Source organism: Neophocaena asiaeorientalis, unplaced genomic scaffold, assembly GCF_003031525.2.
Source record: "Neophocaena asiaeorientalis asiaeorientalis breed wild unplaced genomic scaffold, Neophocaena_asiaeorientalis_V1.1 scaffold392, whole genome shotgun sequence".
NCBI classification, from domain to species: domain Eukaryota; kingdom Metazoa; phylum Chordata; class Mammalia; order Artiodactyla; family Phocoenidae; genus Neophocaena; species Neophocaena asiaeorientalis.
In genome coordinates, this window is record NW_020174421.1 from 1,263,986 (window position 1) to 1,286,085 (window position 22,100).

The window sequence follows — 22,100 nt, forward strand, 5'->3', positions numbered from 1 at the left end:
ATGGAAACACTTTGTCACTTGGAAGAAACTTTCTATTTTAAGGTCTGTAGCCAAAGCTTCTGTATTTTGTCAGCATACTTAACATTTCTGTCAGGTTTTTAATGCCTCTGGCTTCAGGATGTCAGCCAGAAAATAGACTTTTTTCTGGAAAATGCTACATGTTCCCCAAAAGACATCTCTTCTAAATTCAGATTTTAATAAAGCAAACAACAACAAAACCACACACAAAACCTAGGGTGCCTAGATGCCTGTGTTTCTACTTTGGATGCCACCGTATTTATCTTTATACATAAATGGACAAAGTTATGAGCGTAAAATACATTAGAGCATTAAAATTCAAGTTGTTAAAAACTGAGAAACACTGTGGATTTTCCACTTATAACTAATCATCTGACAAATTTCTCGTTCTTTGCAGGAACTGGCAAAGGACTGAACGTTTGTAGATACATGTAGGGTGATTCCTTTTCTTTCAAAAATTGCGTCTAATATACTACTGGCCTGCCTCCTGGGTCACTGAGAAATTATGCTGTTGCAGAATATTTTCTACATAGATGTCATAAATGTCTTGGTGATCCCTTAGAAAAGAAAAACACAATTTTGTGAGATTGAGTGCTTGTATCTGAGACAAGAAGGCTATAAGTAATTGCAGGAAGTGGAGCAGAAAACACTGCTTTTAATGCTTCCATTAGGAGCATTTTATCATTTTTATCCGTTTTTAAGCCTCAGCTAAAAGCCAATACATGCAGTTTAAATTGCACCCAAATTTAAGCTTCCTCTGATTGAGCACTTTTATTTGGGGGCTCATAGTTTTTCAGAGCATTAGATTTGCCACAGTACTGCCTTGAGCTTCCGTTTTGTCTCAATCTCGAACTTTTAGATGATGGTAAGGAGATGTATCTGCTATAGTGTTCCTTCTATAAAGACAACTGTCAGGATGTAGCTAACATCTAATGCTTTAGGATTCTACTTTTTCTAACTTAAGAGTGTCAAAAGTCAGAGGGGCGAGGAGCAGTGGACTTTTAGCCCCTCAGAAAGCAAGCCGTGGTCTGTGAATGAAGAGGAATATGAGAGGGTCAAGGAAAGCGTAATTTCTAGATTGAGTATTTTGTGCTATATTTGCTTCCTTTTTTCCCCCCCATTGCTTTTCTAATTCCTATAAATAATAGAACGTTTTATTCAATTTATTAAAAATTACAGCTGTTTTGGTGATTCCCCCCCCTCCGCCGCCAATTCTGCCTGTCGGCTGTGAACAGAAAAGGTCTTAAAGCAGCCAAAGTGGAGGCCTCAGATCCATGAACTAATCAGCGCACTTACTTTATGTACAGAAGAGACCCTTTTGGGCCCAAGTGCAGAGTGTCCTTTGGGGCATGAATTTGAGGTCTGATTTGGCAGCCTCTGCTAATTACAAACAACACATTAAAAGAGATGAATATAGCAGTTGAAGCTCTCAGACTGTTAGCAGCGAGGTCACTTACAGCATGAGAAGAAGGCAGCAGCCCCCTCAAGAGTAGATCCCCAAACCTGAGAACACTCTTGGGCCACAGTGTGAAGTCAGCAGCCTGGTATAACCATCTGTGGGGATCCCCAGCCCAGCCTAAGGCTGAGGTTTGTCATTTTGACTGAGTCAATAAGAAGTGGAGGAATGGTGTTCATTCTGTTTCCATTCTAGAAAGCAGGGGTGTGTATAATAAGTTTTAGACAATCTCAGATGATTAAAGCAGGGAAATTAATTGGTGTTTAAAAAGGTAAAAACAGGGCTTCCCTGGGGGGGCAGTGGTTGAGAGTCCGCCTGCCGATGCAGGGGACACGGGTTCGTGCCCCGGTCTGGGAAGATCCCACATGCCGCGGAGCGGCTGGGCCCGTGAGCCATGGCCGCTGAGCCTGCGCGTCCGGAGCCTGTGCTCCGCAATGGGAGAGGCCACAACAGTGAGACGCCCGCGTACCGCAAAAAAAAAAGGATAAAAACATTTGAAATTCACCAGTGATAATAGCTCTTCCCTCTTCAATGGTAGATGAATAATATTAATATGTTATTAAAAACATGATACCCAATAGCCATGTATCTTAACTTGCTTGTACTACATTTGCCTCTGACTTTACTGTGAAGGGGAAAGTAAGAAGTTCTGGTTTGACAAATAATGAGTACTTCATGTAGTTATTAAGCAGTGTTGCTGAATGCCTATTGCATGGAATGCTGGAGAGGTGGACTTAGTCATGATGTGCTTGGTGCCGAGGACTGCTGAGCAACTAAGTCCCCGGTATTCCTGCTAGAGGCTGTGGCCACTTCTAACTCCAGAGCTTCAAAGACAGCTTTTCAATTCATAACTTGCCTTGCTGACAGTTGTGTGTTAGAATTCACTCATTTCTTCAGCCAGTGTTTCGTGAGCATTCTTCTAATGCCAAGTATTTTTCTAGGGGCTAGGAATGAAGCCCTGAGCAAAACAGATAAAAATTCTTTCTCTTACGGAGTTGATATTCTGGTGGGCATAATAACCAAGAAAAGCAAAGGAGATAGTGTGTCCTAAGTGCTAAGGAGAAAAATGGAGGAAAGCAGGTATAGAGTGGCAGGCCTGGTTCATAGTTTTTAGTAGATTGGTTAGGGAGGAGTCTGCTGAGGAAGTGGCATTTGGGAAGCAGCAACAGCAGATGCAAAATGGGCCACTCACCTGGCCTGTCGGAGGAACTCAGGGAGGTCTGAATGGCTTTAGTAGAATGAGAGAGGGAGAGGCTAATAGCAGTGAGGTCTGGGGTGTGGGTTATAAGGTGCCATAAAGACTTTGGATATCATTTGGGTGAAATGGAGGTCTCAGATTGTGCAAGACCTTTAGGAGGTTTGCCCAGCCTTGTCCTGAAAACCAGAGTGATAAGGGAGCTCATGAGTTACCTGAAAAGTCAGTCTAGCTCTGGGCATTTCCTACCAGTAGAAAACCATTTTGTATAGGAGTTGAAATTGGTTTTCCTATGGTGTTTGCCCATTGTTCCTACCAGACTGAATCGCTGGTATGGCAGTCCTTGGAGGGTACACATACAAATGAGGGTGTGCTGTAACGCAGAGTATGGTCTCTGGGTTTCAGTAAGAAAGTGCACATAATCTGTTACCATAACTGTTAACCGTGAGCTGCCTGGCCTCTGGATCCCTATGGTGCCGTGGGCTCTGTTTTTAGTTTGACCCTGTTCAGTCTTCCCATTAGTGACTTGCATGACTCAGGTATTGTGGATGACTTACACAGCAGTGTCATGCAGATTTGGATAATAGAATTTGGATTTAGAAAGATGGGAGGATTTGAAGTGTCTATGATGATAGAACAAAGAAAGGATGAACTTTTAACAGGAATAAGTCTTGTTCACGAGTCCAGAAAGTAGAGGCTAGAGGTGGAGGATGTTCAGCTGACAGCAGGTCAGAGCGAGTCACTGTGAACAGGCTTTGGCTGCTGATGGATCATCTGAGGTCTGAGGTTGCATTACTGATCAGGTCCAAAATGGGTGACGCTGAGGGTGAGTTCAGCGACGACTGGAGCATGCCCAGAGAAAAGCTGTGAGAAAGGGAAGGGCTTGCAAAACTAGGCTCATGAACTAGGAAGCAGCCCCTTCTGAGGGACCATCCAGCATCTCCCCAAGTCTTTCTTCTGCATACCTATCTCCAGCCTGTCCCTTTAAACCCCCATCTATTGCCTGGCCATCTCCTGGCCCTTCCTCTCAGTTGACTGCCACATTGAGTCAGTTCACCTTCACAGGGTTTCTTGCCTCCATCTCCTCCTTTTTATCCCTGCTGTCACCAATGTGCCTGCATTGCACCTGCATTCTTGTAGCAGACTCCTCCTCCCTGGCCTCCCTCCTGTCCTACAGGTGTCAAATCACATGCTATGTTAGAGTTTCCCAAACACAACTTGGCGTTTCTCTCATCCCCCTTACCTCACCTTTGTTCCTGGTGTACCAAGTCTAGAACAGCCCCTTCCTTTGGCTTATATCGCATTTCCTTCAGAAAACTTTTCTATATCCTCTCTGCCAAGATATTTATTCCCCTCCTCTGTCATCCCCCGACCCCAATCCTGTCTTGGCTCTGACTGCTCCAGAATAGGCAATTATGCAAAAGACTCCTGTCCCTCTACTCAGTCATAAGGAACTTGAGGTTGGGGCTGCATAGTTTACCAGCTCCATCTTCCTAGTTATAAGGTAGCTCTGAATATAGCATATGCAGCTCTGCCATCCAAAGTCAGCAGCACCTTCCAGGCAGCCCTGGGCCCTCAGTAAGTTCATGTGCCAGTGAACTGGATAAGAACCAATTTGGAAGCTGCTGCTAAGTGGGGATTTTAGCTTTAGATGATACAAACAGAGATCACAGGGCAACAGTTAGGGACCTATCGTAAGAACCATCTCTGTACCATTTAGTGCTCCCCAAAAGTGGAATGAGTGCTCCAGCAGGCTGCAGGGGGGTGCTGCCAAGGGCACATGCTCAGTTGTGGAGGAACTAAGTCACCTCCAAGTGCCACTGAACTTAACTCCTACTTTGTTTGATGATTGTATTTAGTAAAGTTATTTGTCATGAAAAGCTGAGGTCCTAATGGGGCTTCAGGTAATTTACTAGCTTTACAACTATTATAAGTATGACATAACACTTCTGAAAGTGGCTTCTAAATCGGTAGCACCTGTAAAGTAGAATTGATCCCTGGATGTTTCTGAAGTTACATGAAGAGGCTGGTTTTTACTCACAGTGATTGACAGTCAGTAGTCAGTATTTTAGTTAGAAGTACAGGTATTGGAGTCAGACTAGGGTTCTGATCCTGGCTCCAGCACTTTCTTTTGGCTGTATGACTTTGGCCAAGTAACTAAACTTCAGTTTGTTGCTTTTGTAAGATGAGGACGACAGTATTAACGTCATAGAGCAGCTACGAGGATTAAAGGAGGTAATACCCGTGAGAGCAGACAGTGCCAGGGTATAGTAAGCAATCAGTATTAATCATTAGGATTACTTTCTAACGGCACTGAAGGCCGAGACGGTTAATTTCAATATATGTCTTTGAATTTGTACAAGGGAGCTTCTCAGGTCTCATTGAAATGTGGCTGCTGAGTTTAGCATCAACTGTTTACTAACTGGCCTGCTTCCGGGCCCCAGCCTCCTGGCCCCGAAGACTCAGTATTTGCTGGGCCATTCATATCCATCTGCTGATGTCATCTTCACAGGCCCAGGCTGTGACCTGTCACACATGACCTCACTGCTGGGGATGCCAGGCTTGACAGGAACAGTTTAAACCAAGCTGGTTCAAGGCCTGTGGGGGCGGTATTTTAAGGATAGTAGTATAATCTAACTTTTTAAGCTACTTGATAATTCATAAATTTGCATAGTATTTGTTCCATCTGTGTAGGTATATGATTTTTGAATAAGTGATTAATTATATCTTCTTCAGATCTAGTGTACATGAAAAATAACAAAGTAAGATCATTCAACTGCGCTGACTGTAAACTAATTTGCAGGAGACGTTGCAGTAAAGATTCTAAAGGTTGTTGACCCCACACCAGAGCAGTTCCAGGCCTTCAGGAATGAAGTGGCTGTCCTTCGGTGAGTAGAAAGCTGGCCTGTCCCTTGGTGTGGCAGGGACGGGGCGTGGATGCTGGTACAAGCACCGCAGAGGAAGTAGGCTGTATGGTATCATGACCTGTCTCTGAGGGCTGATGGCTGGGACTGGTGGTGAGTGTTCACTGTGGAGTCCTATGGTTGAAACAACTCCCTCATGAGTGAAAAGGAGCGGAAGGTTTCTTCCAGCTTATGCGCTTATTAAGCCTTTAGAAGAGCCCCCTTTGATGAGCATACCCCCTTCCACTGCCTCAGGTCTCTGGGCTCACTACGCTGATAGAACAGCCCAGGTTCTATCTCTGGGTTTTGTTTTGATGTAGGGAGAGATGGGTTCTGTTTTCACATTATTTACAAAAACTCTTTATAGCTAAGTTGCCTTAATTTGGACTTCAAAACCGTCAGTTTTGAAGTCTTTGAGTCACTGTTTACACTTGTAGGAATAAACTGAATAATGATGGATTCCATAGATGAGGGGTCCTTGTGACCCCTGTGGGGAGATTGGTGAATATATGCTGATGAAAGAGAACGTCCTCTGTACGATCAAGGCCAGCACTGAGGGCAGTGACGGCAGCCCCTCTATCCGCTCATAACACCAGCTGGTTCATCAGCAATCGGCTGTGTTTGCTTTGCCAGCCCCTGGACTGTAAGCATGGGTGGTGTCAGGAACATGCAGGATCTGGTCGGAGACAGTGGGAAAGCAGACTAGATCTCCCTGTTCTGCAGCAGCGGAAGGTTCAGAGCCTTTCCTCTCTCCTCCCCTCCCTTCTCCAGCAAAACCCGGCACGTGAACATCCTGCTCTTCATGGGGTACATGACGAAGGACAACCTGGCAATTGTGACCCAGTGGTGCGAGGGCAGCAGCCTCTATAAACACCTGCACGTCCAGGAGACCAAGTTCCAGATGTTCCAGTTGATTGACATTGCCCGGCAGACGGCTCAGGGAATGGAGTGAGTGAATGGCCTGACGCGTAGAAAATCTGGGGTCCAAGGATCAACTTGTCCCTACATCAGAACCAAGATTAGGAAAAGCCAAGCCCATTAAGTGACTTCTGTGATATTTTTGCACAGCTGGAAATGAACCTGTGTGGTGGGCCAAAGGAACAAGAAATTCAGGTTTATTGCCCAAGCTGAGGCTACCCCCTTAGGGCTCAGATTCAGGTTCCAGCAACCGCCCTTAAAATTCAGCCAGACAGGGGCTTCCCTGGTGACGCAGTGGTTGGGAGTCCATCTGCCGATGCAGGGGGCATGGGTTCGTGCCCCGGTCCGGGAAGATCCCACATGCCGTGGAAACTCAACACAGTGCGGGTTGCCACCTTCTGGTGGGCATCGTGTCTGAGGCATAGCCCATCAGGTGTGCTTATTCCACGTAAAGGTTTGACCAGGTGTCACGTTCTGTGTAATTTTTCCTTTTGGAGAATGCTTAAATTAAGGTGATCCATAGCACCTCCATTAAATACTATTGTTTTGGGTCTTTGTGCTTTGACACATTTCTCTGTGAAAGGGGTGTGCGTGTGCGTTTCATTCTTGGCTAAGCCAGGGCAGTGCTTCTCAAACTTTTCCTTTGAAGTACCCCTAATGTGGAGCAGGGGGAACTCCTCATACCCCCCGACAACTAGGAGCTTAACTAAAGCTGTGCTTGCAAGTGGTTTATAAAATCTCATGTTGTATTTTTAAAATTCATATGTAATTTGCATTGTGTACATTTCCAGAAATGACTAGTCAGTTATTTTTTAGAGATGAAATTCACTTTTAAAATTCACCCCTTTAAAGTGTACAATTCAGTTTTTTTAGTATATTCACGGAGGTGTAAACCATCACCACTAACTTTAGAAGATTTTCAAGATACTAGATGAAGTCTTTTGTGTCTGGCTTGTTTCACTTGGCGTGTTTTTGAGAGATTCATCCATGTTGTAGTGTGTATCAGTATTCCATTCCTTTCTATGGCTGAAGAATATCCCATTGTATACAGCGTTTTATTTGTTCATCAGTTGATGGATATTTGGGTTGTTGGAATTACTTTTTGAATAAAACTGATGCTGAAAGAAGACCTTCCCTGTTTGTGCTGTGGCCTCACTTTCAGGTTATAAGTCCTGACGTGGACCAGGCTGAACCAGTGCAGGGCCAATCCCCGAAAGTGACTTCTCAGCTAGGAGTCAGGCCTTCAAGTGGTTTACTTCTTAGATGTAACTTGAAGCTGCTTTCTACCAATATCTCTCAAACTGGTTTTAATAGACTTATTTTCCCTTCACAGCTACTTGCATGCAAAGAACATCATCCACAGAGACATGAAATCCAACAGTATCCTTTGGTGGTAGTTTCATCTGACTGCTCAGTTCTAAACTTAGGACACTTTTAAAGTTTACCTCAGCAAAAGTGACTCTGGAAAGAGTTCCATGAAAGTTGAGATACCGTTTGGGTTATGCTTGAAACAGGCCAATTTTTAAATGCTCTTTATTACTAAATTTAACTTGGGAGAATGGGCCTTTTGTCTTTTATGCTTACTTCTAGTTTGTGGACTGTATATCTGGTCAGACAGTAGCTGCAAGCCAAAAGTTGCAAGATTTTAAAAATTACTACTTAAAATTGTTTCTTGAATGCACAGAAATGGTTTCCTCAGAGATTACTGTTGGAATCAACCCTTTCCAAGACATAACGTGCTTTTACAGAAGGGGAAGGAGTAAAGGTGTCTTTCTTGCTGTAGAGTGTGAAATGTAACAGTTTTACATCTGCCCCCTCCACCAGCCTTTCTCTTTGAAGGAGTGCGGCACTACAGCTACACTTGCTTCTTGGCCAGTGAGAGGCACAGCAGTTGTGCTGGCTCGCATGATGGGATGTGGCCTATTTTGGGCATGGGTCTGAGACACAGGATACCTTTTAGTGGTGGGTTTTTGGGGACCAACATATTATACCATGAAGGCAGACACCACCGATTTTAAGGAGGTATGAACTACTGGGCATCAGCAGATCACACAGGTCGGCCTTAAACTGCCTGGCTTCTTTACTCAGAACTGAGGTGTTTGGTTTTGATTTCGAAGTCACCAAGTGGTACCTATCCTGTGAGAAATGCCTTCAGGCAGACAGCATTCAGGACTCAGGGTGTTTCCGTTAGCCATTGGAGGGCAGGATGCAGGCCATGCTCAGAGTCTTGGGGCGTAAAGGCACCTACGTTATGTGGCAATGTCACAAGGCCAGAGACCCGGCTCCTAGGTGTGTAAATGGAGGCAGCAGCAGCAGTGGGGGGCAAACTGGCTTGTTGCGGCTGGAGCCAGAGAATCTGGTGCCCGGAGCACCTCCTGGAAGGAGCCGCGTTCTAAAGCACTAGCAAATCAAGTGCAGAGAAGGCTGGGGCGGATGGGAGGCCGAGAGATGGTGCTAGTTAAGAACTTGGGGAAGTTTTTCAAAAGTAACTTGACCATTCTTTTAAAACCACAGTCCTTAACAGGCATTGAGATATATTTCTCCATGAAGGCCTGACGGTGAAAATTGGAGACTTTGGTTTGGCAACAGTGAAGTCGCGCTGGAGTGGTTCTCAGCAGGTTGAACAACCCACCGGCTCCATCTTGTGGATGGTGAGGCGGCTGGGCTCCCTCTAGCAGGGTGCAGGGCCAGGAGGGGTGATGTGATGGGAGGTCTGTATGCAGGCTTCAGGCATTTCTCTACATTTCCCGACCACCTCGGTGACACCTGTGTAGTGTTGGCAGCCCCTGGGCAAATTTGGGTTTCCTGGAGGAAGCTGGCAATGAGGAAGTGCTGAAGCACAGCTTGGGGGGAGTTAGGTGATGGGGAGTGCTGGATCTCAGAGACAGGATTCCTGAGCTCCTTTGAGCCTGAGAGTGGGAGCCTTTTGGGAAAGAGCTACAGCAGGGCTGAGGCGGGGACTTTCATACCCAGCCCAAGGGACAGCCTGGCTCCTGCACATCTGTGGGGCACAGATGGTGACAGATGCACTTTGTCCCCGTAGGCCCCAGAGGTGATTCGAATGCAGGACAATAACCCGTTCAGCTTCCAGTCTGACGTCTACTCTTACGGCATCGTGCTATACGAGCTTATGACGGGGGAGCTGCCCTACTCCCACATCAGCAACCGCGATCAGGTGCGTCACTGGTGCTCAACGACCTGCTCGCCGTGGAAGCCCCCGGGCTCTGCCCGTCTGAGCAACACAGGGTGGAAGGTGCTGCTTTCACTGTTGTTCATCCACCTGTTCCCTCAACTGCTTTCTCTCCCTTAGATCATCTTCATGGTAGGCCGAGGGTACGCCTCCCCAGACCTTAGTAAGCTGTACAAGAACTGCCCCAAAGCAATGAAGAGGCTGGTAGCCGACTGTGTGAAGAAAGTTAAGGAAGAGAGGCCTCTTTTTCCCCAGGTAAGACTTGGCTCAAGGTGCTAGAACTGATTAAAGCAGGAGTTCTTAGTGATACAAACAAGGAGAGAAGCTTCTTGCTGTTTGTTGTATAGGGAGGGACTTGTGTTCTGCACAAGATGATGCAGGTGGGGGTGGGGAGAACAGCCTGTGTCTTTGGCCCAGATTGAGAGCTGCTGCTGCAGAATGCCCTGTCCCCTGCCATGAGAGCATTTTATGGCCTTGTTTCAGATCCTGTCTTCCATTGAGCTGCTCCAACACTCTCTACCGAAAATCAACCGGAGCGCTTCTGAGCCATCCCTGCACCGGGCGGCCCATACCGAGGACATCAATGCCTGCACGCTGACCACATCCCCTAGATTGCCTGTCTTCTAGTTGACTCTGCACCTGCACTCAGGCCACCAGGTGGGAAGGGAAGTCAGCAGGCATCACCTTTCTGTGGGGACAGAGCTCGTTTTTAGAGAAGCTGCTGCTAAGGACCTTCTAGACCACTCACAGGGCCTTAACTTCACGTTGCCTTTTCTACCCCTCTGGCCCTGGGAGGAGGAAGCCATTTGCAGTGTTGGTTTGTCCTGCTCCCCCACAACCCCTGTGCTCATGAGCTGAGCCTCCTTCAGATGCACCGGTGGCTGCCATCTGTTCGAGTATTTTTAGGGCAAGAAAAAGCACTCAGAGGGGAAATGCAGGTAGCAGGCAAACCAGCCGTGACGTGGGGACATGTGGATTTTGGAAATCAGCTCCTACGAGGAACGCTAATCACAGGACTTCTCTTCAGAGATACGTGGTGTGGCACCAAACAGGTAGTTTTTGCACATAATGCACCAAACAGCCCAGGACTGTCGAGACCATGGCAGTCTGGAGGAGCCTGCTTTGGTACTATGGACTTGACTTTGGGGACACTGCCTTTTCTTGAAGGTCTCTAGTGCTTTGGGATGGTTTTCCAGAAGAGGTGCTTGGCCTGCCCCTCCCAGTCTCCGCCCTCTCAGGGAGCAGTCTTCCATTGTGCTGAATTTGTCTTCCAGGAGCTGCCCCTATGGGGCGGGGGCGGGCCCCCCCACCCCTGCCCCGCCAGCCTTGTCCCTACATCACATCGTATCAAGGAAGCCAGGAACACAGGTTTTCTTGGGTTTAATTTTGTTTTTATTGCGCCTGACAAAATACAGTTATTCAATTTGTTATTTTAATAAAATAAATTAAATGTAGGGTTTAATGGCTGTTTCCTCCTTTTAAAGTAATCCTGAGCTCACAGCTTGAACTCCATTTTGTTCATGCCTTTGGGAGCAGAAGTCAAGAAACAGGAAATGGGCCCAGAGCCTCTGCTGGGAATTGAATTCAGCCTTTGTCACCCTTCACTTACTTACTTACTTAAAGAACTCCAAACTCAGGTAAAGAGGAGACTTTCTTCTTTAATGCATTTATAAAACATTTGGTGTCTACAGCTGTCTATAAAAATAGATAATTTAGGCTTGGATTGTGTTCTGATTCACAAGGTTATGCTCCTTCAATTAAAATCACTACTGATGACAGAAGACTTGTACTCTCTTCAGGACCACCGCTAGATAAGAACCAGAAACTGTTCTTGGGTGCTGTTTTTATAAAATTTAAAATCAAAGCCAGGTTTTACAGATAAGAACATACATGAACCCTCGGGGCACAAGCCAGCAGGTGAGAGTTTCCCTGGAGGCACGTGTGCAAGATTACTCCGATTGTGACCCTACCCTACCACAAACCGGAAAAGAGGGGCCATATTTCTGCTTCCTGTTACTTCAAGAGCCCCCCCCCCCCCATATACCTGTCTGCTGAACGTCCTGCAACAAGACTTCTCCCCTGATTTGGGACACTGCAGAGCCCTAAGTCGAGTTTTGTGCTGAGGTGTGCAGCGCTCACTTGGTTTTTGAAAAGCAAATACAAATCCAGTGTTGCCCACACTATTTCAGTATACTAGGGAGGTTCACCACACAGGAATCCTTTGGTAAGATAAATGAATCTGCTGCTTTAGGGGCAGCGCACGGTCCTCGAGGACGGGAGCCAGGCTGGTCTGAATCAATCAGTGAAAACGCTGGCTGGTCAGCTGGCCCCCCTGAGGAGTTTGAGGTGCAACTAACATAAACAGCAACTAGGGAAGCAGCAATTCCATATATGTGTTCAGGTTATTTTATATCCTCACTCTTCCCATGGCTGTAATAATGGAGTGGATGAGACCAAGATTAAATACAACCCCACTCAAATTCAAGTGACACGCCACCCCAGGCTGCCGTGAAGGAAGCTCTGCACACCCTGGCTTGGGGAAGCCTCGGCTGGTGGAGCCGAAGACGCAGGGCGACCACCTACTCTTCAGGGTTCTGATGACTCCACTCCGGAGAGGTGCATGAAGAGGTCCCCAAGCTCTGTCATGTCGACGTCTTCAGTGTTGTGGACATGCTGGCTTTCTCGGTTCTCAATGAAATCCCAGAGCCGCACCGAATTAAAGAACTGCAAAACCAGCCAGCAAACATGCTTGGTTATTGCTAAAGGCAACGTGAAAGCTGAGTAGCTTCTATTCTGTTTGCCTACCACATGCCCTTCTGCCAAAGCTACGAGGAGGGGCCAGGAGCAGTCCCCGGAAATGCCTACAGGTGGGTGTTCCTGACTAGAGATGGCGAAGTCCTTACCCTCACGGTGCCTTCAGAACTGAGCTGTTTCCGAGGTTTCTCTGGTTCTGCTAGCCGCCCATCAGGGTAAGCATGGCGGTAAAGGCATTTGCTTCCAAATGGGCAGGTCCCTTTGCCTTGCTCAAAGTATTTACAAGCTTTTTTTCTGAAAAGCAGAAAGAAAGGATCAGAAGAACAGTGGGAAGATCTGGGGCGCAGGTGAACCACTGTCTTCCTCCATCCCTGTCAGAGCCAGGTCAGCCTCAGGTCGGAGGGGCCAGATGCCGATTTCCAAGCTGGACGGTGCCTGCTCCACGATATGCTGCCACGGGGCCCCCACTGTGTTTTGAGCCTGCAGTGCTCCAAAGGCCTCCAGGGGCAGGTAGGCCTGAGCAGTCCTCTGGGCCAGCTGTCTGGGCGCCAAGGTTCTGAAGCTGGGCTACTTGCCTCAGCTCAAAGTCCCAACAGGAGGTTCACCCAGGAAAGTTCTCCTTCCTCCTGGCCAGCAGTGACGCCAAGGTGACCACAGGAAGCCTTCACTTAGGAGTCACAGGGAAAGCAGCAGGCTTTAGCAGCTGCCTAAAGTTACAAGTCTCATTCCAATCTTCCTTGTTCCCCACCCTCCAGAGCAGGGCTTCGTAACTCTATGTGCTACAGAACCCTTCTCGGAACAATGTTTTTAAATGCATAAAAGAAGACACACAGGTCTACAAAACACAGTTACCAGAAAGTTAAAAAAGATTTCCCCCCCATCTTCAGTTTCTAGCTACAGACCCCTATGTTACGAACCCCTGCTCCTGAGGAAACTCAGAACCAAACAGACAACTCCCATTCCTTCTCGCTGAAATGAAATTTGGCTTATGTAATCATAAGTGATCCCACGTTGCAGAGGAAGAGATGCCCGAGAAGCCAGAAGAGCGGGGAAGGTGCAGAAATGAAGCCAAATCCCAGCAGAAAGGGCAGGCTGCTGCGGGGATGGGGTACGTGGTACGTGGCGGTGGCAGACAAGGAAGGGACCTTCTTGATGTCAGTGTTCCCTGTTTTCTCAGACGAGGGGACAACGGCAGAGACAGTGGTGAAAGCCCCTGAGGCAGGCCTCAGAGCAGCACAAAGAAAAGCTCCCCAGGAGCTGTCCATTTCCACCAGGTCTGACTCAAGCACAGGTGACCGGGGAGTGGATTTGAGCAGAAGTCTGTGGACCAGACGCCATCATGGCCCACTGTCCCCAAGGTTCTGAGCAGATCTTCAAATGACCGCTCAAGTGGCAAGTTCTTAACAGGGTCTGCGGGACGCTGGCTTTAACAAACTCGTCAGGTTCAAAACATTATTCTCTGGTCCCCACCCCAAAATGATCGCCCCCCTCCCCCAGCCCCCAGCCTTATCTGGTTACCAGGGACATAAGCCTCCAGATCACTCCTACTCCATCTCTGTTCTCAGCGCCCACATCCAATTGTGACTTCTGCCTACAAAGCACCTCCCCAGTCGACCATCTTCTCGGTTCCCACACCGTTGACGCGTTCGGGGCACCATCCTCTGTTGCCTGCCTGCCTGCTGTGGTCCAGTCTCAACTGGCCTTCTCACCAGGTTCTACTCTCTTCACACACCTCAGAGGAGCTTCCCCAAACAGTGTGTCCCTTGTCGTCCTGTTCTTAAAGACCACTCAAGGCCCCTTCAGACTTGTGCCTGTGTCCCTGTAGGTTCCACATCCTTCGATACACTTCTTTCAACCCCAGGGACCACGCCCACTGCTCCCCAAACACAAAATCTGCACCATTCTGCATCCATGTCATCGCATCTGCCATCCCAGCCCCCAACCCCGACACACGAACTATTCATGCTTCAGGGCTCAGGGTCCCATTCCCATCCTGCTTTCCCTGACACTCCCAGGTGGATCCCAGTGCCTTCTCTATTGTGACATCTGGCTCCGGCCTCTCATGATGAATCTGTCACCAGATAACCTGTATCATAATTGTCCTTCTGTAATCTCCCATGACTGATTTTTACTCTATATCCCACATTGGTGTTTAGCTTGAGGGAACCTGGCCTGCAGCTCAGTAAATGTCTGTAGAATGCATGAAAACACTGTCATCAACAGAAAGCAAGGCCAGGAAGACCCAAACAGCAATAACGTGACTTTTCGGAGAACTGCAGCAGAGCTCCTTTCTGCAGGCTGGACCCCTCTGCCTTGCCACTCCTGCCCTCTGGTGGACACACAAGAACATCGCAGGAGGTAAAAATGGTAAAACAAGAAGATATCAAGCCTTTAGTAATCAATATGCAACTTAAAGGAACTATTTAAAAAGATAATATACAGTTTCGCTTTTAGTACCCTTCCTGCAGATGAACTAGAAATGCAGACACTCTTAAAAGACCTGAAGGCACTGGAGAGTGAACAGAAGTAGGATTCTTCAAGAGATTAGACACCTGGAAGAATGGAATGGCAAGAGACTGAGTTATCTTTTTAAGAAAAAATAGCACTTAACCTAGAGCAGGCTCCAGGCAAGTATCTACGTGGGGTGGCTAAAACTCCAGTGGAAAAATCAAGTCTTTCTGGGCTGAAGAACAAAAAGAGTTGGGGGAAATCAACCACTGGAAGAGAGGAAACAGTCCCCCAAAGAAAAGGGCCTGAGAGGGACCCATCCAAATACTGCATACTAAGTCCTCCCTCCCAAATCCCAGGCCAGTCCCTAACCCACACATCAATGCAGCAGGCTCAAGGCAACTCAGCTAAGGATAAAAAAACTGAACTGAGATTTGAACTGCTGCCCAAGAGTTTGAGTCAAAACAATTTCTCTGCCTATTAAAACAAAAACATTAACGTTTTATAAATGAACCTAACAGAATCCAGAGTCTCTACAAGGTCAGATTTACAGTGTCTAGGTTACAATCCAAAATGACTCAACTCAATGAAGAATCAGTAAAATGTGACCCATTCTTAAAGGACAATCAACAGAGTCTAACTTCAAGATAACAAGGATTTCAAATCAGCTACTATACATGTGTTCAAGAACATGAGCAGAGAGGAAAGAAGACTGGACAAAAAAAAAAAGAACAGAGCCTGAAACTTATAGGACAATATAAAAAAGTCTATCACCTGTAATTAGAATCCCAGAAGAAAAGCAGTGTAGTAAAAAATGTGATGAAACAATGGCCAGAATTTCTCTAAATTTGGTGAATAATATAAACTTACAAATTCAGAGAAAAACAAGCAGTAAAATATGAAAAAAATCACTCCTAGGCAAAGTATCAAACTGCTGAAAACCAGGATAAAGACCCAGAAAAATGACATACTACAATCTGAATCACACATGACTTATCAGAAACTACAGAGGCCAGATTATACAGTGGAACGACATTTGCAAAGTGCTGAAAGAAGAGAAGGGAAAACCCCAAACTATCATCTCAGAATTTTACTCATTGAAAAAGGCGGCAAACATGTGAATAAGACCAATTAGACCAATAAATTCAATGAAAATATCTTTCAAGAATGGGGGAAAAAAAACCCATTTCTGATAAAAAGAAAACCTTCAAACTCATCACCAGCAGATCAGCAAAAATGTTAAAGGCAGTTCTTGAGGCTGAAGGGCAACTGTATCAATTGGAACGAATTACATACCAAATGACAGAGCACTGGAAATATTATATATCTGACAAGTTTTAAGGCAAAAGTTATTACCTTGTGAGGTTCTAATGCATGTAAATATTACATCCCATACATTATAGTAAAGTTGCAGGATACAAAATCAATATCCAAAAATCAGTTGTTTTTTCATATACTACCAATGAAGTATCATCAGAAAGAGAAATTAAAACAATACCATTTACAACTGCATCAAAAAGAATAAAATACCTAGAAACACCAAGGAGGTTAAAGAGTCATACACCTGAAAACTGCAAGACACTGATGAATGAAATCAAAGACAACATATAAATGGGAAGATACTCCATGCATACGGATTAGAAGAATTCTGTTAAAATGTCCATACCACCCAAAGCAAGCAATCTCTACCAAAATTCCAATGGCATTTTTCACAGAAATAGAAAAAACAATCCTAAAATTTGTACAGACCCACAAAGTCCTGAACAGCTAAAGCAATCCTAAGAAGAACAAAGTTGGAGGCACTGCACGTCCTGATTTCAAATTAGTTTACAAAGCTATAGTGATCAAAACAGTATGGTACTGAACCAGACGGATCAATAGAACACCATAGAAAGCCCATAAATAAACCTGTTCATATATGGTCAATTAATTTACAACAAAGGAGCCAAGAATATGCAATGAGGAAAGGACAGTCTCTTCAAAAAATGGTGCTGGAAAAAAAAAAAAAAAAAAAAAAATGGTGCTGGGAAAACTGGACAGCCACATGCAAAAGTATGAAACTGGACCACAATCTTGTACCATAAAAATTAACTCAAAGTGGATTAAAGGCTTGAATGTAAGACATGAAAGCATAGGCAACAAGCTCCCTGACATCTGTCTTGGAGATGATTTTTTGGATTTAACACTGAGAGCAAAGGCAACAAAAGCAAAATTAAACAAGAGGGACCACATGAAACTAAAAAGCTTCTGCAGAACAAAGGAAACCATCACAAAATGAAAAGACAACCTACTGAATGGGAGAAAATATGTGCAAGTCACCTATCTGATAAGGGGTGAATATCCAAAATGTACAAAGAACTCATACAACTCAGTAGCAAAAAAAAAACCAATCAGATTCAATGGGCAGAGGAACTGAAGAGACAGTTTTTCAAAGAAGACACACAAATTGGCCATCAGGCACATAAAAAGATGCTCAATCTCACTAATCATCAGGGAAATGCAAATCAAAACCACAATTAGATATCACCTTACACCTGTTAGAAGAGATACCTGCACCCCCATGTTCACTGCAGCATTATTCACGATATCCAGCATATAAAAAGTTGTTTAACAGATGAATGGATAAAGAATATGTGGTATGTGACTGTGTGTATATACACACACACACAAAATGGAATATTATTCAGCCACAAGAAAGAAGGAAATCCTGCCACTTGTGACAACATGGATGGACCTTGAGGGCATTATGCTAAGTGAAATAAGTCAGAGAAAGACAAATACTGGATGGCATCACTTTTATGTGGGAATCTAAAAAAAAAAACCTCATAGAAACAGTAGAAAAGTGGTTGCAAGAGGCAAGGGTGCAGGGAAAATAGGGAGAGGTTGGTGAAAGGGTGCAGACTATCACCTATTAAGATGAATAAAGATAAAACACTGACTCTGGTTGACAACACTATTGCTAAGACGGTAGAAAAGAAAACTGTGAGGCAATGGATGCGTTAATTAGCTAGACGGGGGCTCCTTTCACAATGTAGATCCAGTTACCATGAGGTACACTTTAAAGTACCTCATAATTTTGTCAATTATACCTAAATAATAAAAAATTATTACCTTGTGCAGTTCTAATAATGTATGATATGCATTATATCTGTAGCACAAAGATGGTAATGAGGAAGTAACTGCATATTATATAAGGCAGCAGGAACATTAATTCTGACTAAAATATTAGGAGTATATTGTAATCCCAAGAAAAAACCATTTAAAAAAAAAGAGATAAGCTAAAAAGATGCAAGTTAAAATGAATTCTAAACAATATTCAAAATAGCTAACACAGCAGAAACAGCAGAGGTATCCATCAGCAGGGGCACAGAACAACCCGGGTAAACAGGCAGCCCTTGCTTTGCAAGGTTCTGGTCATGTGCTATGGTCTGAATGTTTGGATCCCCCTAATATTCATATACTGAAATCCTAATGTCCAGTGGGATAGAATTAGGAGACAGGTGATTAAGTCATGAGGGTGAAGCCCTCACCAATGGCATTAGTGTTCTTGTAAGAGAGCCGGTGAGCTCCTTCACCCCTTCCACCATGTGAGGACGCAGTGAGAGGACGCTGGTCCTCACTAGAACCCGACCATGCTGGCACCTTGATCTTGGACTTCCTAGCCTCCAGATCTGTGAGAAATAAATGCCTGCTGTTTATAAGCCACCCAGTCTGCTGTTAATCTGGAACAGACTGATACACCATGTACGGTGAGTTGAATAGCGGCCCCCAAAAGACAGCTCAAAATCCTAAGCCCTGCTACCTGTGAATGTGACTCTATTTGGAGAAAGGATCTTTGCTGATGGAGTTAAGGATCTCAAGATGAGATCATCCTGGATTAATGGGAGGGTCTTACGAGAGACCCTTACACGAGTCAGAGGGGAGAGAGAGACACAGAGCAGACAAAGGCAGAGACTGGAGTTACGCTGCGCCCAGAAGCCAGGAGAGGGGCCTGGAACAAATTCTCCCTCAGAGCCTCCAGGAGGAGCCACCCTTGCCCACACCTGGATATTGGACTTCCAGCCTCCACAAGTGTGAAAGAACAGATGTCTGGTGTTTGAGCACCCAGTCTGTGGTAATGTTACAGCAGCCACAGGAAATGAATCCACCATGGTTTCGTTAAGTGCCACTGGTCCCCCAGCAACACAGTTCAAATTTCTGTCACCACAACACACAACTGTGAGTGACCATGTGAAGCACACACTGTCAGCTCTTCAGTCCAAACCACCATACGAACAGCACACGTGCGCCATGGTCAGTGACTGACCACCTTAACTCTCCTCCCAAGTCTGTGGGTGACTGGTCACTGTGCATCTGTTATTCAGTGGAGCTGTGTTGCCTCCTTGTTGCCCAGTGATACATCCACAAGACATTTTACAAAAACGGATAACTGAAAGAGGAAACTGGCCAACAAAGATAGAAGTGCAGCAAAGAAATGACAAGTGGTTAACACTGGAAGTGAAATCTGAATCCTCCGCCATATTCAATGCATCAGCAAATCCATCCCAGTTCTTCTAAACAGGTCCAGAATCTGACCACTTGCCATCACCTCCATGCCTCCTACCCTGGTCCAAGCCCTGCCACATCTCGCCTGGACTGTTGTAACAGCCTGACTGGTCTCCCCATTTCCACTTTTGCCTCCTCTTTCAATATATTCTCAGTGGTTCAGCCACAGTGATCCTTTCAGAATATATCATATCATGTCACTCCTCTGGTCAAAATCGTATGACGGCTGTCCACCTCAGCCAGAATAAAAAAGCTAGTCTATCCAATGACGTACAGAGCCCGACACAATTCACCCCACTCCCCCTGTCCTCGTCTCCAGTGTTCTCCCCACCTGCTTCTCTCCTGCAGCTCCGCCTTGCTGTTCCGAACAAGGCAGACACGCTCCAGCCTCAGAGCTTTCTCTGCAGTGACAGCGCCGTCCCTCTGAGCGCTCTTCTCAGTCACATGGACATGGCTCGCCGCCTTGCCTCCTCAAGATCTCTGCTCACAGGTCGCCTTACCGAGGTGTCCTCTGGGCTCCAGCATGGAAACTGCAATCCCCTCATTTCCTATCCCCATTCCCAGGCTTATTTCACTCCTTAGCCCCACCATATAATAAACATTTTCCTATTTTCTTGTTTGTTTCTTATTATTCTTATTTTTTTCCTTCAGTAGAATGTGAACTGTGTGAGGGCTGGGATTTTTGTCTAGTTTGTTTAATGCTGTATCTCCAGCAACTAGAAAAGGCCTATCAGACAGATTTTTCATCTCTATTTGTTGAACGAATGATCAGAGATAAAAAGGCTATCTTAGCACTACAAGCAGGATTTCTAAGGGACACTGCTCAGCTTAAAAACCGTTTAGCAGGGCTTCCCTGGTGGCGCAGTGGTTGGGAATCTGCCTGCCAATGCAGGGGACATGGGTTCGAGCCCTGGTCTGGGAAGATCCCACATGCCGCGGAGCAACTAGGCCCGTGAACCACACCTACTGAGCCTGCGCGTCTGGAGCCTGTGCTCCGCAACGGGAGAGGCCGCGACAGTGAGAGAGAGGCCTGCGCACCGCGATGAAGAGTGGCCCCCGCTCGCCGTAACTGGAGAAAGCCCTCGCACAGAAACGAAGACCCAACACAGCCAAAAATAAATAAATTTATAAAAAGCAAAAAAACAAACAAAACAAAACCGTTAAGCAAGTCCACTTCACCACAGCCATGCTTGCTCATCTGTGTGTCCCCAGAGCCCAGCATGCTGCCCAAGAGAAAAGACACTGAGTGGCCTCCCCACAGGGCAGGCCCTGCATGAAGCAAAGATGGAAACAAGAGCCAGGCCCCCACCAGATCACGCTTGAGCGCAGAGCACTTACCCCATTCCCTGTTTGAAAGCTTCAATCAACTCGTTCTTTTTATTCTGATCTTCTACCCAATACACACTTGGAATTACAAACTCTGATATCACACGGCACTCCGGACAAGACCTGAAGTAAGAATCAGGTTAGTAAGGGAGAGATTCAGTTACAAATCCTGTGCATACTCCACCACTAAACCTTGTGCTCAAATGCATGACCGCTCCAGGTGTTTTTCCCACCCCGGAATTCTAAAAGGTACAAACGCAGTCCTCTAACCTAATTTACTGTTGAAACGTGTTCTTCTCAACAATAAAAAAGACAACCTAATTTTAAAATGGGGAAAGGATTTGAGTAGGCATTTCTCCAAAATGGCCAATAAACACAGAAAAAGATGTTCAGTACCATTAGTTATCAGGGAAATGCAAATCAAAACCACACTAAGGTATCACTTCACACCTGCAAGGATGGCTAACATCAGAAATCAAGACCAACTAAGTGCTGGCAAGAATGCGGAGAAACGAATCCTCCTATGTTGCTGACGGGGACGTAAAATGGTCCAGCCACTATGGATGGCAGTCTGGCAGTTTCTCAAAATGTTAAACACAGAGTTCCCATATGCCCAGCAACTCCACTCCTAAGGGTATACCCAAAAGTTCTGAAAATAGTATTCAAACAAATACACAAATGTTCATAGGCACACTAGCCATAATAGCCAAAAGGTGGAAACAACCCAAATGTCCATCAACTGATGAATGCATAAACAAAATGTGGTCTAGCCATACAACGGAATATTATTTATAATCACTAAAAAAGAATGGAGGGGCTTCCCTGGTGGCGCAGTGGTTGAGAGTCCGCCTGCCGATGCAGGGGACACGGGTTCGTGCCCCGGTCCGGGAAGATCCCACATGCCGCGGAGCGGCTGGGCCCGTGAGCCATGGCTGCTGAGCCTGCGCGTCCAGAGCCTGTGCTCCGCAACGGGAGAGGCCACAGCGGTGAGAGGCCCGCGTACCGAAAGAAAAAAAAAAAGAATGGAGTACTGATCCATGCTACAATATGGGTGAACTCTGAAAACATGCTGAGTGAAAGAAGCCAGACACAAAGGGCACAATATCGTATGATTCCATTTATATGAAATGTCCAGAACAGGTAAATTCATAGAGAAAGAGGAGATCAGTGGTTGCCAGGGGCTGGAAAGAGGGATGAACAGGCAGTGACTGTAGGCAGAGGTTTCTTTTTAAGATGATGAAAATGTTCTAAAATTAGGCTATAGTAACAACAGCTGCACAACTAAGAATATATATATATTTAAAAAAAAACCTGAATTGTACTTTTTTTTTTTTTTTTTTTTTTTTG

The 22,100-nt window shown here is 45.7% G+C and overlaps 2 protein-coding genes across 3 annotated transcripts in view; one reads left to right on the forward strand and one right to left on the reverse strand.

Moving 5' to 3' along the window:
* The window catches only part of RAF1 (Raf-1 proto-oncogene, serine/threonine kinase), a 72,003-nt gene extending 60,863 nt beyond the window's left edge, over positions 1 to 11,140 (forward strand). For both annotated transcript variants that reach the window (XM_024756437.1, XM_024756438.1), the window contains 7 exons: positions 5,473 to 5,557; positions 6,344 to 6,520; positions 7,824 to 7,870; positions 9,023 to 9,141; positions 9,534 to 9,665; positions 9,801 to 9,935; positions 10,164 to 11,140. In XM_024756437.1, the coding sequence (XP_024612205.1) occupies positions 5,473 to 5,557; positions 6,344 to 6,520; positions 7,824 to 7,870; positions 9,023 to 9,141; positions 9,534 to 9,665; positions 9,801 to 9,935; positions 10,164 to 10,307 (839 nt within the window). In that variant the 3' untranslated portion in view covers positions 10,308 to 11,140. The remainder of the gene's footprint in view (positions 1 to 5,472; positions 5,558 to 6,343; positions 6,521 to 7,823; positions 7,871 to 9,022; positions 9,142 to 9,533; positions 9,666 to 9,800; positions 9,936 to 10,163) is intronic.
* Positions 11,141 to 11,725: 585 nt separating this feature from the next.
* On the reverse strand, positions 11,726 to 21,096 carry LOC112407244 (probable E3 ubiquitin-protein ligase makorin-2). The gene is made up of 3 exons (XM_024756439.1): positions 20,766 to 21,096; positions 12,584 to 12,728; positions 11,726 to 12,404 (listed from the first exon to the last, which is right to left on the reverse strand). Exons 1-3 carry the CDS (start codon positions 20,768 to 20,770, stop codon positions 12,267 to 12,269), a joined length of 288 nt encoding a protein of 95 aa, XP_024612207.1. The 5' UTR covers positions 20,771 to 21,096; the 3' UTR covers positions 11,726 to 12,266.
* Between the last annotated feature and the right edge of the window lie 1,004 nt (positions 21,097 to 22,100).

What these genes read in the sequence shown, in the direction of transcription:
- LOC112407244 (XM_024756439.1), bottom strand. An exon ending in GTTCTGAAGGCACCGTGAGG is followed by an intron (nt 12,405 to 12,583) that starts GTAAGGACTTCG and finishes CTGGTTTTGCAG; the next exon opens with TTCTTTAATTCGGTGCGGCT.